This window comes from Eretmochelys imbricata, chromosome 1 (assembly GCF_965152235.1).
Source record: "Eretmochelys imbricata isolate rEreImb1 chromosome 1, rEreImb1.hap1, whole genome shotgun sequence".
Classification (NCBI taxonomy): Eukaryota; Metazoa; Chordata; order Testudines; family Cheloniidae; genus Eretmochelys; species Eretmochelys imbricata.
In genome coordinates, this window is record NC_135572.1 from 359,065,010 (window position 1) to 359,078,222 (window position 13,213).

General features: G+C 52.4%; 1 protein-coding gene across 1 annotated transcript in view; it reads left to right on the plus strand.

The window, feature by feature from the left end:
- The window catches only part of SND1 (staphylococcal nuclease and tudor domain containing 1), a 501,059-nt gene that overhangs the window by 44,094 nt on the left and 443,752 nt on the right, over positions 1–13,213 (plus strand). The window contains exons 5-9 of the mRNA XM_077837914.1: positions 3,174–3,334; positions 3,675–3,766; positions 9,690–9,848; positions 10,760–10,866; positions 12,076–12,166. Of these exons, the coding sequence (XP_077694040.1) occupies positions 3,174–3,334; positions 3,675–3,766; positions 9,690–9,848; positions 10,760–10,866; positions 12,076–12,166 (610 nt within the window). The remainder of the gene's footprint in view (positions 1–3,173; positions 3,335–3,674; positions 3,767–9,689; positions 9,849–10,759; positions 10,867–12,075; positions 12,167–13,213) is intronic.

Consider the following 13,213-nt stretch of genomic DNA (forward strand, 5'->3'; position numbering starts at 1 on the left):
CAGTCCCCCGGAGTAGAGAGTCCCCGACCACCACCACCCGCCTCCTTCTCTTGGGAGTGGTGGTCGTGGAACCCCCCATCTCAGGACAGCGCATCTCATGCTTTCCAACCAGCGGAGTCTCCTTCTGCTTTCTCCCCCCAGACATATCAGAAAGACCAGTTCAGAGCCTCACTGATACCCTTGCTCAGAGAGGAATGCAAACATAGTTTGGAAATAAAGCACAGGCTATTTGCCCACTATCACCACCCTCTGAGCCACCAATTGAGAGCTTTCAGAGTAGCAGCCTTGTTAGTCTGTATAAGCAAAAAGAAAAGGAGTACTTGTGGCACCTTAGAGACTAACCAATTTATTTGAGCATAAGCTTTCGTGAGCTACAGCTCACTTCATTGGATGCAATTGAGAGCTGAAATGCCTTAACCAGGCTGTACTCCTATATTAGGAATTGCAGTTTTCAGTCAATGGGACTTGTGCTCTGAAGTCACACACTTGGGTGCCTAAATATAGGTTTAGGAGCCAGACTTTAGGGTATTTTTGAACATTTTAGCCTGTGAATAAAAATGTCAATAACTCAGTGTATTGAAGGCCAAACTTTTAACTCTGAAACAGTTTACTTGTGAAGTGACAAAGGTTTTGGTACTAAACATTTTCAATACAGTTTAGTCCCTGACGCTGCAAGCACTTCCACACATGCTTAACTTTCATCACATGCTTACTCCTCCTGAAGGGTTCATGTGCGTGAAGTGAGTTACCTCCTTGTGTTTGCGGGATCAGGGCCTTACCTATCTATGTTCTTTGCCGCTACCAGTGTTTGTGTAATTAAAGAAGGGACCCAGCCAGAAGTGGCATTTTAAAAAAACCCGCTTTTACAACCTCTTTTAACCTCTGTGCCTTAGGCAACTTCTTGCCACGGACTGTGGAGAACAGTGTGTTGCTTGCCCCTTCACTAACAGGAAGGCAAGGCGTTCAAGTCAAGCCAACAGACATCACATGCTGCCTTGAGTCGTCTTTCCTATTTCATCAGGCCTAGATGAGAAGTGGCGTGGCATGTCTTAGAGCCAAAGGGAGAGGCTGGGAGAGCTTGGTAATGGCACGTGCCATGAGCACTTCCCACCTGATCCAAACATGGACTACATCGCACTCTGCGTGAGAAGTTGGAACCCACAGCCCCTCCCTCATTGCTGGCTCCTGTTTAGACCCCAAGGTAGTTTCAGGGGTCGGGAAAGCAGATATAGTATAAAGGAGCACCTTAGGCCATCATCTCTCCCCATCCAGTCCAGGATCAGTCCTTTACCAGGTTCAAGGAATTTAAATCACTGATTTTTTTGTTTTTTAATGTTGCGGGAGGGCTTGGAAAACTATTTTGAAAGTTTATGCTATTGCAACCTTAAAATTTATACTAAACAAAATGAAGGGTTTTTTTTTTAAATGCCACTATGGCTGGGTCCCTCATTTAATTACACAATACTGGTAGAGGCAAAGAACATACTGACAGGGAAGGCCCTGATCCTGCAAACACAAGGAAGTAACTCACTTTCACGCACATGAACAATTCCTTCAGGAGGAGCACTCGTGATGAAAGTTAAGTGTGTGTGGAAGTGCTTGCAGTGGGTGTCTGGATCTGATAGCCTATTTCAGGCTATGAAATAGGCTGGTTTCCTGTGCAGGAAGGGGACCCTTTGGCCCTCTTCGTGGTGGGAGCAGTACATGGCTTTACTGCCAAGCTGTGGAAAACAGGCCTCCCACTCCTGAGGCTGGCTTTCAGCTTGCACAGTGCCAGCAGTCCAGTCCTGCTGGCGTCCCGTGGCAGAAGGAAGAGCCATGTGGTGCTGCACTGGTGTATGAGAGTTTCTTTGAGTGTCTTGCTGGAAGTGCGTCAAGCATGTTAGTGGAGTGGCAGTGCTCTGGGCTGACAGCTGCTCTTGTTAGGAGATGATTGCGTTAATAAATTGGCTAATGAATCCAGAACAGCTGTGGCTAACAGGCCAGATATCCCTGTGTTCAGACATGGTAAGGTTCCTTTCGCCTCCATTCATGTTAAATAGAGCTGAAGCTGCTCATGAATTCTCTGCTGAGAGGCTTCCATGCACTTTCGGATTGTCTCTATTTTGCGAGAGAAGTGAGATGTGGAAGTACAATGTGGTGCAATTTGCAGTGCTGATATCCATTGGCTCCTGTTAATTATGGTAACTGTTCAAGGGGGTGAGTGAACCTGAGATCTGTCACTGCTCTTCCTGGCTTGTGCCTTATGGGAGCGCTTCCAGTATGCACTTCAGACGCTTGCTTCCATTGCAGCAAGGTCTGTATCATGCTGTATCGGCGTGTACAGCAATGGCTTGGTACTCTGGTTAGCTTTAGCATCCAGAGATGGATGCTGGCTCTTCCTAGCCTAGTTGGAAGTTGACTGTGGTGTTCACTTCTTCTAAGCTTCAGAAGACAAGCCTGCAATTACTGGAGCCAGGCTGGTGAAACCAACTCCCTCTGCAGTCCAAGTGTTCCCCAGTCTGTGGCAGTCCAATCATTAATGCAGGGAGTCTGGGCTCCTGGACTGGATTGCTGGCTTAGCCATTCACTTGCTGAGGGACCTTAGGCCAGTCACTTAATCTTTGGCTGTGTCCCACAAAGGGAGGAATTTATTTCTGGCTCAGATGCTGTGTGGTGTAGGTTGTGTCTGCGCAGACAGTTTGAACCCACCATTCTGCCTGGGTACAGCTCCGCTGGTGGAAGCTGTAGCAAAGTGTTGGGTCTTTCCCACTGTACTGGGGGATAGATTGCATGATATGAAAACAGGGCTCCCATCTGCCTTGCCATCCTTGGGTTTTCATTCAGCTAATCCTCTTATCGAGATGGCCTCAGTGCTCTACTTGTAAAGCACTAACTTCCTCAGCTGTGAGATGCTAGAAAAGATTCATCTAGTCTCTAGTGTGTGGTGCACGCTGCGATTAGCCAGGCGAGGTCTGGCTTTCCCCTGGATCCGTTCGCCCCGAGTGGAGGTTGGATTGTTAGAGCATTCAGAAGTGAAATGTCAAGTCAAATATGCGCTCCCTGGAGCAAACTTTCTTGGTAAAACATGCAAGATAGCAATGCCCCAGCATCCAACCGCTTGCTGCGCTCAGCCCCCACACCTCTGCCATGACCCTTGAATGCTCTTACAGTAGAGCTGTGTTTTCTCCTAGTCCTGAGCAGAACAGGCTGGCTGAGCTGGAAGATCAGGCGAAGGTTGCGAAAAAGGGAATGTGGAGTGAAGGAACAGGCTCTCACACAGTCCGGGATCTCAAATACACGATTGAAAACCCACGCCACTTTGTGGACTCCATGCACCAGAAGCCAGTCAATGGTAAGCATGCGCTGCAGGTGAAGCAGCATGTTGGGTTGCCAGCGAGCGCACAGCTCTGGGATGTTCACCTCCTGCTGGCGCTTACATTTGCACTGTTCTTTGAGCTCTGACTGGCCTTGGGGCATAGCCGGTTTGCAGTCCTCCCCTGCATAGGCTGCTGGGTGCATATCCCAAGTGAATTGCCCTTTCATGGCCAGGGCGGGGGATTGCAGTGTGTGCTGCTTGTGTGTGGGTTTCTTCTCATGGCTGGGTTTGATTGAATGCTGTGGGGGGAGGAGTGTGAGGATGGTGCTGTTGTCTCCTTCCTGAGAGCTGACCCTCACTTGTTCGTGTTCTGTAGCCATCATAGAACATGTCCGGGATGGCAGTGTGGTCAGAGCCCTGCTCCTCCCAGATTACTACCTGGTCACCGTCATGCTGTCTGGGATCAAGGTGAGGCTTGGCTCTTGTTTCCTTTTTCTTTTTGAACTGTCTCTCCAGGTTTGCAACCAGACCTGTGCTGCAGCTGGGCCTTCAGGCTTGTCGCAGGCCTGCCGGTATCCTCCACTGCTCTGTGCTGAGCCCCTGTGCTGAGCTGCAGTGCCCATTTGGGTGTGCCTACTCTAATGTGCATTGCTGCTTTCAATGAGGAGAGTCTGGGCTTTCACCAGTAGCCCCCATTAAACCTCCTGAACCGGACCTTCACGGCTTTTAAGTTGGTCTTATTCCCTGGGACAGTGTCCATTGAGTTCCCTGTCTCGGGACTGTCTCTTTGGTAACTGTCAGGCACCTGTGTCCACACCCCTCCTTCAGACTTTACAAGGAGACAGTGGCTGCTCATCTACATGTCTCCTGCAGAAGGTGGGAGTTAAAGGAGGTCTTAGGTACTTAAGAGTCAAAGGCTTAAAGTCCATGTCCTTTAGTAGCTTAGGGGGGACAAGTCCATGGGGAAATCTGGTTTGAAAGCATTCTGCAGCCAGTGCAGCCTTAGGGCAATGTATCTTGCCTTGTCACAGGTTAAGCCGGATCTGCCGTGTCAGGTTTTTGGATAAAACTCCCAGTGTGGTGCTAATTCAGTGGGCAAAGACCGTCCCTTCAGACCCAGCACTGAACTCAGTCTCCCAGCCTGGTGCTTAGCAGTCGCTGATCGAGGGGCCGGTAGCCTTTTTCAGATCACACACAAATCCGAAGATCCTGGCCCTCGTGGTCATGGAAGATCCTAAGATGGTGGTGCCAGTACTCCATTCAGGAACTGTCCTGTACTTCCCAAAAGCCAGAGCGTTCCAGGTCTTTCCCTCCTCTGCGACTGTCCTCGGTTCTGCAAAGTTGAGGAGGTGCCAGCATATCACTTTCTGCCCGGGCCGGAATTCCCTTACACAATGCCTGGCCATGCAAATGCCTTTCCCAGAGAAACCCGCCCATTCTCATTTATCTGTGCGTGCTGCCAGGGCCTGCCTTACTGAACTGAGTGCTAGACAGGCAAAAGGGATTTGCTGCTGTTACCATTGCTATTAGCCATGATGTGCATGGATTGCTTAGTCTTGGGGCCCCAGTGTTCTCCACCTACATGCCATTAGTCCATTTGAACATCATGGTGAGGAGCATGTTACAGAACCATGGAGGCGTGGGTAGACATTCAGGTGCCTGTGTGGTCTGGAGCCCCACAGTTCCCAGTGTGAGCTGCAGGCTGTGGCGTATGCAGCTGTCCGCACGTTTTGTCGCAATGGCAAGGAGCAGCAGTGCTGGCTGTCCCACTGCCCACTCGGGTTCGACTCTAGCCATCCTCTGTCACGATGGAGGGGACGTGGGGCCAAAATTGCGTGAGTGGCATTGTGACCTGGTGCACAGGGAGTCGCAGCACCACTCAGGTTTGGCACCAATGGCCCTCTCTCACCATGGAGTGCTGACAGGCCCAAACCTGCATGGGAAGTGGGGCAGTCAGTGCTGTGGCTCCTTGCTGCTGCCATGGGGCCAGGACCTGGGCCAGGGTTTGCCCCCCTCTCTTCCCCCCCCAGTCCTGCCTGGCCTCACCCCGCTTCAAGCAGCCCCTGTCCCCTCCCAGGTATGGAGGTGTGACGCTGCACCTGGACAGGCCAGGTTGGGAGGCAGGGGTTGAGTTTGGCATAGACTCAACAGGCGAGGCCCGGGGCCAGTGGCTGTCATGGGGATGGCCCCACAGGAATCTATGACTGACAGTGCATAACATGGGAAAAGTTTCTGGAGGTGCCCCTGGCTGCAGGTGTTCAGCACCACTGCAAATCAGGCAATTGAGGTGCCAAACTTCGGCCACCAGAATTTGAAAACACTGAACCTGGACCTCTTGAGCATTCACAATGTTTTAATGGCTTGTGGCCCCAAAGCCAGAGGTGCCGAGTGCTAGCTGCTGCCAGTCATATCAGTGACCACAGACTTAGGGCTGAGTAAGTCATCTTGACGAGCAAGTGGCACGCAAGTGTATGGGTCTGCAGGTTCCAGTATAGATTCTGATGGTTAAGTTCAAACCCCCTTCGGTGTCCACTTCTACATCTAGAGCCAATGTGGTACCTACAACTCCATGGCCCTTGATGGATCCAACTTCCACTGTGACCAAGGAAGCTCTGGATCCAACAGCTTGATCAATGGACACTCCCTGCACCCCAGGATGGTCTGAGACCTGCATCTCCCTGGAGGATGCTTTTTTGCTCTCCTCTGTCCTCATTCAGTCCTCTTATTTGGACTGTTTCTATTCTGGCGCATTGTTGCTCCAGAGGAGGCAGCTATTCTTGGATGCAGATATGTTCTCCCTTCCCACCTGCCAGTCTCGTTATGCAGCCATGGGTACTGTTGGTTCTGATGGTGATCCGGGATCCAGCCTCTTCTGAGTTGGAAGATGCTTAGGAGTCTGGTACCAGGCACAGGTGGGGAGAAAGGAATTCAGTCTTACCCTACCTCGATGATTGGATTCTGATGAACAGATCCTACGAAGAAGCCCAGCAGGCAACCAGATTCTTGCTCCATCAATCGCCTTTCCAACAGCGAGAAATGCACATTGACCCCCACAAGGTCATAAACCTTATAGGGGTGCTGTTGAACTCATCCACAGCAAGAGCTTCTCTACCTCTGGAGAGGTTCTAGGGCTTGCCATGGGTGCTCTGAGACTGAGACCATCCGACTACCCTGGACCTGAGTCAGGACTTGCCTTTTCCCGCCTCGGCCACGTGGCCTCACTTACGCACATGATGCCATTTGCCAAGCTCCATCTTTGTTTGCAGGCCTGGCTTCTTTCCCAGGCACTCCCCAGAGGGGCAACATCAACAAGGTGATTGATTCTGTCCAAGGTTTTAGACTCTCACCTGGTGAACAAAGTTGGCGAGGTTTGGGTGGGGATCCCTTTTCCCACACAGGCTCCTGAGGTGCAACTATAGTCAGATGCTTCCCTCTAAGGCTGGAGCGCTCATATGGGAGGTCATATGGCACAAGGCCTCTGGGCCTTCAGGAGTCCAGAGTGCATATCCATTTACTAGAATTCAGGTCTGTCGGTCAAGCCGGCAATGCCTTCCTTCCACTTACCCAATCCCGATGTCCAAATTGCATTGAACAATATGACAAATATTCTATATAAATGAGCTCATGTTCCAGAGTAGTGCCAAGGCTCTGCTAGGAGTTGTTCAGTAAAATGGAGTTTTCTCATCTTGGGCTCAGCAATGCCAGCTAGCTCCGGAATCTGTTCAGATCAGCTGTCCTGGAATAGCCACTTAAAGCAGCAATCAGTGCTTTTCATCCTCCTACTTGTGACCAAGTGAGTGGTGATCATCTGGTTATCCATTGATTTCTGAAGGGACTTCGTAGATCCTTCCACCACTGGTGAAGTTTGTGTTTCCGTGGGACCTCAGTTTCTTTTGTCTCCAGAGCTCCCTTTGAACCTGAAGCCAACATGTTCTGTGGCCCATATGTCTACGAAAGTGGCCTTTCTCATTGCCATAACATCAGGCAGAAGAGCCAGCCAACTAGGGGTGCTCAAAGTGAACCCACCATATATTCCTTCTATAAAGGAAAGGTCCGGCTGTGCTTCCACTCAAGGTTCATTCTTAACATAGTTTGAGTTTCACCTGAGTCAAACCATCCACTTACTGATATTTTTCCTAAACCATTTGCCTCAGATGGAGAGTGAGCTTCATTCTCTGCATCCGATGAAGTGAGCTGTAGCTCACGAAAGCTTATGCTCAAATAAATTGGTTAGTCTCTAAGGTGCCCCAAGTACTCCTTTTCTTTTTGCTTCATTCTCTGGATGTCCAAAGGGTATTGGCCTTTCATCTACAAAGACACCTAAACTGTTTCCAGGGCAGAGATCTCAAGGTGTCAGAGACTTTCAAAATGGATCTGTGGTTGTATTATCCTTTGTTACCTAGCCCACATCCCTCCTGTGGAGGGAGTGAGGGCTTATTCCACTCGAGTGCAAGCAACACCTGCTACATCTCTGAGATGTATGTCTACTAGAGATTTGTATGGCAGTGACTCCAAGCTCCTTAGATGCTTTCATGAGACACTGTGCTTTGGATATGGCTGTGGGGACAGTAGTATTGTGGTCAGCTATCACTTCCATGTCCTCGCACCCACCTGTCTGAGCACTGCTGCTTTTTCTCCCATGTGTGGAATACAGATAGGGACTAGCATATGAAGCAGTGGAGGTTACTTACCTGTACTGGAGGCTCTTTGAGGTGTGGCCCCTATCTGTATTCCACTGCTTGCCCTCCCTCACCTCTGCCTCAGCTTATCTGGATTCAGTAAGAGAAGGAACTGCAGAGGCATTGGCCCGTGCTGTCTTTCGTACCCTGGCTTGGGAGCATGAGGAGAGCTGTGGCATGTGTGGGCCAGTGGACCCTGCAAAAAAAATTCTGGACTCAGGTGTGCAGTGCGCATGCATATCCCATGTGTGGAATACATATAGGGACCCACTTACAGGTAAGTGTGACCTCTCTTTCTCCCCATGCTAGGGAGCTCTCTGCCACAATAGAGTGGAACCCGACTGACCTGGACCTCTGTGCTGGCGTTCTGCTCTCTCATGGGTGGTATTTTTCTTGCCCAACCTAGCCAATGAGTTATAGTTGCTTTGTGTGGTATCATACATGTGCTGGGGTTGCTTCACTCACCTCTGGGATGCAATGTGGCAGCTCTTTAAGTGTCCAGCAGCACTCCTCAAGTCTTCGGGACAGGAAGTGACCTTGTATCCCTCTGAAGCTGTACAGGGGAAGCAGAATTTGGAACCTCATATGGCCCTCTGGGCTCCTCCCCCAAAACAGCCAACAGCAGCTGCAGCCAAGGGTGCAGGGGGCAGCAGCCTTCCTGGTCGGCGGCTTTGGATGTGCCCTTGGGTCACTGCCCTCTGCTCCCCCTCCATGGGAAGCAGGAGCCTTCTCGCTTGCACTCTGCCTGGTTTCCCCTCTGACTTGCTCATTGCCATTGGCTGTTAGAGCCCGGCATCCTGCCCCATAGCCGCCCGCCTCACTTCCATCTGCCCATTGGACTTCCCCTTCTCCTTGCTCCTTCCCCTCCCTTACTCAGCCATCACTGCTTCTCCCCCACTTCATTTCCAAGTGCCTCTCTTTCTCTTGTCTCCACCCCCCCGTGCGCCCCCCCTCCCAGCCTGAGTTAAGTTTTTGGTTAATTTAAACAATAAAAAGATATGAAGTAGAGCAAGAAATGGAGCTGCAGTGTGCCCATCCCCTGCATGCTGCCTTCCTTTGCACCCTTCATCCGTATTTCAGCCCTCGAAGGGTGGATGTGCTTCCAGGCAGACAGAGAGCCCTGATTTCTGATCACGTGTTGAGAATCTGGCCTTTTTAAGGTCTCCAGTTGGGCACCCAAAATTACTAGTGTGAGCCTTGGCCTGTATCTTGGTATACTAGGATATACCAAGAATACTAGGAGTAATGTAATTACACAACCATTTCCCCCATGGTTAACAGCACTTACTGAGAAGGTGCCCAGATGTCCCAATGTTATCAGGACTGTCCCGATATTAGGGGCCCTGTTTTCCACAGGACCTCTGATCCCCCATCCCAACTTTTCTCAGTGCTATATCTGGGCACCCTACTTATTGAACACGTGCACGGGTCTGAGGCTGTTCCCATGGAGTGGACTCCAGGATCCCAGCGCGGGGAACTAATGGTTCTGGTTCATGGTCCGTGCGCCAAGGTGCCCTCGCTCTGATGTTGGTGATCGTAAATGCGGTGGAGACGTGCTCTGTTCTGCGCAATCCGCGGTGGGAGTAGGAGCAGGAGCGATGGTGGTCCATCCGTCCCTGCTCTTCAGTTACTTTTGCCAAGCAGTCTGCCCCGTCCTAGAGGTCTCACCAGCGCGCGCCGCCTCCTAACCTGCCCTTGCCTCCGTGTTGCAGTGCCCGACATTCAAGAGGGAGGCAGATGGCACAGAGACACCGGAGTCATTTGCAGCAGAAGCAAAATTCTTCACCGAGTCACGGCTGCTGCAGAGAGATGTGCAGATTGTCCTGGAGAGCTGCCACAATCAGAACATCCTGGGCACCATCCTCCATCCGGCAAGTGGGGCAGGGGGTCTCCGGGCAGATCCCAGTGCGATTGGTTACCACCATCTGGGAGAGCAGAAGTGGGTTTTTTTTTTTTCGGCCTTTTGCTCATGTGCCCAAGCTGGGCATATCCGACCAATGGTCCCAGTGGTACTGTGGGTTCACAGTCTTTATCTCTGGAGCTTGGGGTTCAAAGCTGCATGGCATGGCCACTGAAATGGAGGAATGTTAGAGTTTCAGGGTAGGTGTCAGAGCGCACTCCGTATTCAATGGGGAGCCAGTGTAGAGAGCACAGCTAGCTGGGGAGGAGTGCTCATGGCGACCCGTGTTGCTTATTAAACTGTAGAGCCTGCTGCATTCTACACCGGGTGGGAGCTCTACGGGGCAGGTGGCTTTATTGCTGGGTAGGAGTTCATGGGTGCAGTGGGATACCATGGCCGGTGGTACGGCAGGCCAGGGTGGAGACACTGGGCAGTCACTGATGACAGTAAGGGGTGTCTGGCTGTTCAGGCACGCAGTATCCAAGGGGCCCAGCAGGACTGCAGCCCAGGTGATGGTCAGAGGGTCACTGCCTCCCCTAACAACCCCCACTGTTGAGGGCCAGTTTTAGTGCTTTCCTGTTGGCTAGATCCCTACTTGTGTAGGGGGGACAGTCACTAGTGTGGCTCCTGCTAGCCTGGGGTGCAGAATGGGTCCCTGCCTTCCATGGGCTGGCTGCAGCTGTCCAGTGAGCCTGGCATAGAGCTAGTGCTGTCGGGTCTCAGCCAGGGCTGTGCCGAGCACAGTGCTGCTTCCTTTGGCAAAAAGGTCTCAATGGCTTGAGACTCCTCCCACATACTAGTGGGCCCTGAGGCGGGTGTGACGTCAGCCTCCTAGCTCCAGGAGTGTAGACTGACTCTGTTGTCTCCCCCTCCTAATTCCAGAATGGCAACATCACGGAGCTGCTGCTGAAGGAAGGCTTCGCGCGCTGCGTGGACTGGTCCATCGCAGTGTATACCCGCGGGGCTGAGAAGCTGCGAGCGGCCGAAAGGTAACTGGTGGCTGCTGATGCTGGGTGGCGATGGTTCCGGGGCACAGGGCTCCCCAACCAAGAACTTACCCAGAGTGCCCTCCACTGGGAGGGCTTCATGAGCTAAAGAAAATCACATCCTTGTCTTCCATTGGCTGCCCCCAGCTGCCTGAATGGGGCAGCGTCAGGGAGTTGGGCCCAGCTGCTTGGCTGAGGGAAGGACAATTGTCTGCCTCCCCCTCAGCACATGGTGACAGCTGCGTGGTGTGCTCTGCGTACGGGGAGGGGGGGGTTAGCTGTGCTTCAGTGCAGGTGGGAGACTGCTGCAGCCAGCTGGGAAAGGCTCAGAGGAGGGTGATCTCCCAGCTCTCTGGCTGGCCTCTCTCCATTCCCCCTTGGTGTCTGGTGGGGAATCCCAGAGCTGCTCTTTGAAGAGGGAGGCTGGGTGTGCATCTCCTTCTCACAGCTAGTGTCCAAGCAGAGCAGATGGGACCCTGCCTGCTGCCTCCTCTGGGTGGCTGGCAGCTGTGGTGCTCCCCTGCCGCTTTCTCCTATCTTGGCTGAAATCTGGGGGCATCCTTCCCCTTCAGCCCATGCCCCTGGAGCACCGCTCACTGCCATAGTCTGCCTCTTGCATGCAGCTTTGGAAGAAGGCAATCTCTGCCATGGGCAGTGGGGAAGGTGACCACGGGGAGGCAGGAGCTTGGCTGGTCCCTTGGCATATAGATTCCAGCCAGCTCAGGCCTGGCGTCACCTGCTCTGCTCAGTTGGACATTGCTGACTAACACAGCACTCGCCTGGCTGGGCTGGGAGCTGCCGATGGGCAGGATACACTACTAGTTTGGGCCATGGCTTTCGCAGTGGGGGCCTGATACTCAGAGGCCTACACATGGCTTTAGAGGCAAGTGGCCTGATTCCCAGGAGCACTGACTCAGCTGCTCCCTGGGTTGCCTTTACTTTTCTTGCTGTCCTGATCCACTTCCTCACTGTAATTTGGTTACAAAGGCCCATTCGGCTTCTGGGGAGACCTCGTGCCCGGAATCAGGACTGACGTGGTGCTCAGAGCAGTTGCCGGTGCATGGATGCCATGCTGGCCTTGGTTAGATGCGGGTCACCATCTGCAAGCAGCTTGGCTCTGTCTCCTGCAGTGGAACTATGCCAGCTTCAGTAGGGCAAGATGCATGCCCCAACCCTAGCTCTGGATGGTCACATGCATCTTTCTGTTGCTAGGTACGCCAAGGAGCGCAAGCTGAGAATCTGGAGAGACTATGTGGCACCCACGGCTAATCTGGACCAGAAGGACAAGCAGTTCGTTGCCAAGGTGAGTGCCTTGCAGGCGAGGAGATGTCTTGTTCAGGCTCTCACGACTTGAGTGGAACATGGAAGACAGGTAGCCACAGAGCATGTGTTGCTGCTGGTTTCATGGTGCAGTGGTCAGGCCAGAAGCAGGAGATGGGACCTGATGGATCGTCGGTCTGATCTGGGGTGGCAAATGCTACATCCTTGTAACTTGCAGCTGGGGCTGCTAGCACAGCTGATCATGGTGAGATGGTAACAGAGTTGGGCTTCCTTTCAAGCCTGCCCTGAGCCGCAGCAGTGCCTGCCACAAGTTGCCCCTCAGATGCAAAGGAAGAGCTGAATCTGCAGCCGACATGCTGTGCTTGTTCGACCCTTTGCATGTGGGAGCATTTGTCCCATGGAGCTCCTCCCTACAGTTACCTGCCCTCTGTCCTGCTCCCTGCATGCACCCTATTCTGTCTTCCCCTCCCTGTGTTGCTTCTCCTCTGTGCTCAAACCTCCTTTGATGGGAAAGTTCCAGGACTGGCTGGAGCGGGGTGGTACTGAGGAGAGAGGAAGGGGTTGAGGTGCATGAGGATCTGATCGAGAATGGCCTGAACTAGTGGGCGAGCGTGCGAAAGAGTGGAAAAGTTTAATCCTCCAGACTTGAAATAGAGGATTTTGCTCCACCATGTGGCCAATGGTGAGTAGTGCAGGGACATTTCAGCTTCTCCTACAGCGCTGTGGCCAGCAGAGGGCTGCCTGGGCTCATGGTAAGGCTTATTTTGGTAAAGTTCGTTCTCTTCAGTTGCGTTGTAGTGTGAACCCCTCCTGCAGCCACCCCCTCTCCTTCCTTTCCAGAGCTGCCTTGACATGTGGATAACGGAACTCCAATGTTACAGTAGTCAGAGATGGAGGAACCCTGAGTTTAGAAGGGAGATTAAACCCTTTTGAGTCAGGGCATAAACCAACCATTGACTGGTCAGGCAGGAGGTTTCCCTTGGGGGCAGATTATTCCAGGACTGCCTCTGCTGCAGGATTTTTTGCACCTTCCTCTGAGTCAGCTTGCCCGTAGTGAGGTTAGCCAAGG